This window comes from Mesitornis unicolor, unplaced genomic scaffold (genome assembly GCF_000695765.1).
Source record: "Mesitornis unicolor isolate BGI_N332 unplaced genomic scaffold, ASM69576v1 Scaffold53915, whole genome shotgun sequence".
NCBI classification, from domain to species: domain Eukaryota; kingdom Metazoa; phylum Chordata; class Aves; order Mesitornithiformes; family Mesitornithidae; genus Mesitornis; species Mesitornis unicolor.
Genome location: NW_010184545.1, coordinates 657 through 6,542, shown reverse-complemented (window position 1 = coordinate 6,542; position 5,886 = coordinate 657). Strand labels below are relative to the sequence as shown.

Below are 5,886 nucleotides of genomic sequence, written 5' to 3'. Positions count from 1 at the left end.
ACTGTGTCGAACGCTTTGCTGAAGTCCAGATTAAAATCTTATCAAAATATCATAAACTTGCTGTTTCATATCATATCCTTTTGAATATTCCTTAAAAACAGTAATGCACTGAGGAAATACATTGTACCTTGTTCTTTGCTCTTGGGCAAGGGTGAGAGACTACCACGTATTTGGCTGGTAAATTTGGGTTTAGCACCACTTCTAATCCAATACTCTTCAGGTGGTATCACCATGTTCTCCCTTAACAGCCTTCCTAATTAAAAAAAAAGAAAGAAAAAATTGATTTAAGGTCAGTATTTAGTTTTGCTAATGTTAATATACTGTTTGATCCACAAGGCAAGTCAGTACTTAAATTTATTTTTATTCGTACAAAATCAAGAACACAAAACCTGTTACTAGAAGTACCTCACCCTGTTTTAGATGCCCCTTCACAAAACAAGACTGTACGAAACAGACACTTGCTGAGGTACCCACGTAACTAGTTATGAATGCTGACTGATAACTCTGCTTATTCTTAGTTCAGATTAATCAATTTTACCAATATCTACCTTTGAGTGAAAAAATTGTTCTTTTCCAGATTAAATTTAATATAGTTTCACAGTGAGTTTATGAAAATACAGCAAAACTTTTTTTACCAACAGTAAGAGATTATCTGCTACAATAGAAAAACTCCAATGGTTTGACTCTTGTTTTGCAAAGAGAAGTTACACAGGGTACGGCCACCAGATTATAACGAACTTAATCCCATTTAATCCACCTAACATCAGTCTGTGATAGGAGAGTCAGAATGTTTGTGTAAATTTAAATGCCAAGTTTCCAAGACAATAAATTGCCACTTTTCAGAAAGGCATGTACATTAAATCTAACTGAGAGTTTCTGCAAAATTCTCTGCTGGTTGTGAAGATGCAGAATCGTTGTGCAACAGGTGGAAAATTGCAGCAAACCCCCTCACCTTAAAAAAAAGGCCACAGTACTCCTGGCTGTAAGCCAAACCAGAAGCTACAACAGTCTCCAATCTTCCCACTGGTTCAAACTACAGTTTGCAACTGTGATTAGGTGATCTTTCTTTGCACTATTACACAACACTGTCCTCTGTAGTTAGCTTACCTCCCAGGAATTTCCGTAGCATTCGCTGGTGTTCAAGTCCTTCTCTTTTTGTCATAGGCCTCTTTCTTCCATAATACCCATAGTCACTGTATACAACTTCATCTTGTTCTTTCTCCTTTGACTTGTAAACTACACCAATGTTTTCACCAAGCCCACTCCTAGTTTTTATTTTCTCTTGAGCAGGCCAGCTAATTAATTGAGCTGGTATAGCATTTTTATGTGGTTTCCAAAACACCCTCTGGCCAACTTGGTAGAAATTTCCTTTACTAGGCGTCAAGATTCCATATGGAATGGCTTCTTGGAAGAAATATTCAATTTCATCCATGTCGTCATCATCTTCCTCATCCTCCTCATCCTCTCTATCTTCAATCTCCTCTTCTCTCACAGAATATTCTTCTGAGTCCTCAACTTCTGACAAATTCTTAGCTGCCTTTTTCTTGAGAGAATTGATTTTTTTCTGACTAGAAGATCTAGGAAAGGCTCCCAGCTTTCTACCTTTACTGGAAGCCTCTTTAATCTTCATGGCTGAAGAGTTTTTGACATCTTGGTCATTCAAGCTGTTCATCGGCTCCCTTCTTACCACCTCATCTTCATTAAGGGACCCACTGCTTTTAATTTTCTCTCTCTCTAACCCCTCTGTATTTTTCTGGAAAGTATACATGCTTTTTTGAAGCATATAGTCAGGGACAAAATAAGACACTGGGGCATCATCAACCGAGGAACCTTCATCTCTAGAGGATGCATCATCAGAAGAAAGACTGAGAACACTCTGACGTTTCCTTTGTGCCAAACAAACATCATAGCTGTAGTTTGTGTCCATACTGTCCAAACAGGCCAGCCAGCTGTTAGAGGGAACGTACTTCTCCATTGATTCATCACACCAAATGCTTTTATCTGTTTGACTTTCATTGGTTACACTCTGGTTTAGATTCAGCTTTTTCTGCTGAAAACTCAAGTCACTCATTACCTCCATACTAGATGGAAGGAGTCCTGCTTGTTGAATAAAGCTGGGCTCTTCCTGAGAAGTTTTTGAGCCTGGAGTTTTTTTAGAGCTAGATTTCTTAGCCACTACCACATCCTGTCTTAACATTGGTTGACCTATGCTAACAGATCTTGCCAGCTCTGCAATTTGCACTGCCATGGTTTCACCTGGAGAAGATTTTGCCCCTTGACTTCTATTCACCTGCTTTTCTGCATCCAGCTTCACTTCATTATTTTGGACCTCTTTTTCTTGCACCGTTTCAACACCCTGTTTTGAGGGTACAACAGCTTTTCTCTCGTCTAAGTAAGCTCCTGGCACCATTTTTTCCCCTTCGTGAGGGCCATATAGCATTCCCTCACATGAGCTAACAGAAAATAAGTCATGCTGCATTATATTTTCTGGGACTGGCTTACCACTGGCTACATCATACAAAGGGATAGTTTCTTTAAAGGACTTCCATAGTTGAATAGCTGGAGAGCCATTTCCATATTCTATTCTCACTTCTTCCTTCTCAAAGGCATAGCTTCCAGTAGGAAGATTTCTATACTGTGTAGAGCTGGAAGGGCTCTTGTTGTGAAAGTCTCTGTCTACCACACTGGAAGATCCAGATGAATCTTGTTTCTCTGAAGGCCTTTCAGTCTCGGTATCCATACCAGAAGAAACACAGGCCATATTTCCTGCATCACAACCTTTCGTTTCTGTACGGGTATCTTGATGCTTTTTTTGCTTGTTTTCAGGCTGTTTGGGATCAGTCTGCGTTTCTTTTGTTTCCATTTTTTTGCCAGGGCTACTGTAGTGTCTAAACCTTGTTGCATGATAAAACATAGGGGAAGGCGGGGGAGCATTAAAATAAGGCCTTCTGTTAATTCTTGCTTGCACTGGATGCTGTGGGACAAAAAATCCAGGGTACTCATGGAGCGCAACAGAGTAAAATGGAAAATATGGATTTCCGCTTCGGAGGCCTAGAAAATTTAGAGTAAAAAAAATTAAGACAAATATATCTTCTTTCTGAAACAAGTCATTCTGATTAATAATTGCTTTTGTACACAGGAACAGCTACAAGATCAGGCACACAGGCAAGTCAAACACTCCACCTGTCAATGCTTGGAAGCAGGTCTGGTACAGAAAGCCAGAGAGAGTTCCTTGCTATGGAACAGCTTATCTGGGCAGCCACACTTTAACCAGAGCTTGATTTTATTCATTGGAACACACACCAATTAGCTTTCTGTACTTTTTTGCTCTTTTATGGACTACGCTATAGCACTGTCTTTGAAAAAGCCAGTTAACAGAGGGATACCATTTACAAGAAGTATTTAACAATATTGTTTCTGTATCAATTCTTAAGTCCATATTTTTTCATGCCTATAATGCGTGCATGCATGGAACTTATATATATACATATATATATATACACACACATACACACACACACATATACATACTCATTATCAAGCACATTCTACAGCTCTGTATCTGTAGGATAAGAGTTACTTAATATCTTGCTTAGCTTCCTTTCTCCAGAAACAGATGCTTTCTGGCACATGAGCTACATATTTAATTACCACTTCATAAATCAGATCTCTGATAACTAAAACATTACATTAATTCAACCTTAAACTTCCAAGAAGTTTGTTAACAGAGACACACATTTATTTTCTCCACTCTAGGAATAATTTAAAAAGCGAAGCTACCATAGACACCTCTCATTTACCTTACCTGGAGCAGGTACACAGTACGGACTGTATGCATGACTGAGGTACCATGGATTTGGAAAAGGCTGTTGTGCCGTTGGCTGTGCATAAAAAAAGGGCCTTGTATGGCTTGTGGAATATGATCCACTTTCTGAAGTTGGGGCAGTATTCATTTTTTTTTTAAACACTGAAAGAAAAAAAAAGATTAGGATTAACCACTTTAAAAACCGTGTGACTTAATGATTTTTACGCTCTGTCAGAGTTCAGCAGATGTTCCTCTCCCAGGCCAACAAAACCAGATCTTCCCAGAAGAAAACTAGTATCTTTAAAAAAAGTAAGTAGAAAACTGACATAACTATCTAAGTCAAGAATTTTTTTTCTCCTCTGCCAAGCAAGCTTTTAAATGCAGCTTTCAATATTAGTACTTCAAGCCAATGTTATGACACATTTCAAAGCCACAGGACCAGTAACTTTAATGCAGTGGACACATAGCACACATCCACCCAAGTAGTATTTCAGCCAATTAAGAACTAGTCTTTAAGCCTTTAGAGGGCTCAAAACAACAACCAAAAAAACCCAAACAAAAAACCACAATAAGAGGCTTCACACAATCAAACATTTGGTGCTTTATGAAGAAAACACTTCTTAATGCCAACACATGTTGTATTTGAGCTCTGTTAATTCAGGATTTTTATCATATACTTCAGAACAGAGACAGCTAACATAAGTATTTCAGTGACACCATGCTTCCCACACTTAAACTAGACAACAGGTAACAGAAAAACCAAAAGCCTTGTACATAATTTCACATTCAAAGCCACAAAAAATCCACAAATTCCCTCCCACACTTATGTATTTCCTCAGTTAACCAATGCATCAAGTTTAGTCCATTCCAAGCCATGCAAGATATACACCACCATCACACATAGCTTATAGGCAAAAATAAGAGAAATTAGAGAACATACAAGAGCTAATTTAAAAAAAAAGTGACTCAACTCTTTGAAGAAGTTAAGCACTTCAAAGTTACAGGAAAAAAATTGAATTCGAGACCTGTTACAAGCTAGCACACAGCTCAGTCTAGAGTTTCAGAAAGCTTTCAGGAGCACTGGAGCCCTCTTCAGTTTTCATCTAGAGCTGTCTGTACAGCTCTTGTAAGCACCAAAAAGCCTACAAACTCCCCCCACTCTCCTAGGTCAAAACTTCCAGAATTATTTTGACCTTTGAGAGATAGTGATATAGAGGAGGAAAAAAAAAAAAAAACCGAACCAAATCAAAACCCTACAGAAACTAAGCTAGTCCTGCCCCACTAGAGCCCCACAAAACTAAAGTCCATGCTACTGCTCAGAGCCCAGCAAGGGACTAACCAAGTTCTCAGCTCCTCCTCTTTATGGGGGGCAGTTGCTACTTGTCCACGCCCCCTTCCACCTGATGCTCATTTAACAGTGACCTGGGCCTTTTGCCAGCAATGCCTAGGAGAGAAAATCAAAACATAGGAATTGTAGTAAAAGCTTTCAGTTAGTGTATAGAAAGCTAGCAGTCTTCTTTTGTAGACATTTGAGTTGCAACTGAATGTAAATCCAGTATTTCCCTTCCGTAATGTTGGAAATTACATTAAAAAAAAAAAGAGAAATGTTACTAGTCTTATACTTAAAAATTCTGTTAAAGACATTTTTTACAGGGAAAAAAAAAACAAAACCCAAACAACAAACCAGGCAATACAAGGCAAAGTTTACATTTGTTTCTGAAGTTTACCAGTTGTTAAGGGAGCAGTGCTTTTCCACCCTAATGCAGCTAAGTAACAAATATAATGTGCTTTCCATATGAGCAAGGGAAGTGCTCATTTTAGTACAGCGTACTCTACCATGTATAGCAGAAATTTGTGAAATGTGAGGTTGGAACTTAGGTCTTTACAGGGCTCTTGAGTTTGAGTGGCTGCTTCATGACTTTGTATCTCTGAATGAGAGAGCACTGGTGCTGGGAGAGATGGTGAGAGAAGAAAGCACAATGAATGTAGGTACAAGTAGGTGAGTGGTGAGAGAAAAACAAGGAGGTGTAGATGCTTGGAGATTGTTTACACTTCTAGTTTGGGAAATTCCTGTAATTTGT

General features: G+C 38.6%; 1 protein-coding gene across 1 annotated transcript; it reads right to left on the bottom strand.

The window, feature by feature from the left end:
* Positions 1-127: 127 nt before the first annotated feature.
* LOC104535324 lies at positions 128-3,953 on the bottom strand (the record flags this gene model as incomplete). Its single annotated transcript, XM_010184481.1, has 3 exons — positions 3,806-3,953; positions 1,108-3,051; positions 128-253 (listed from the first exon to the last, which is right to left on the bottom strand). Coding segments are annotated over exons 1-3 (2,218 nt in total), but the record flags the coding sequence as incomplete, so codon positions are not given.
* Between the last annotated feature and the right edge of the window lie 1,933 nt (positions 3,954-5,886).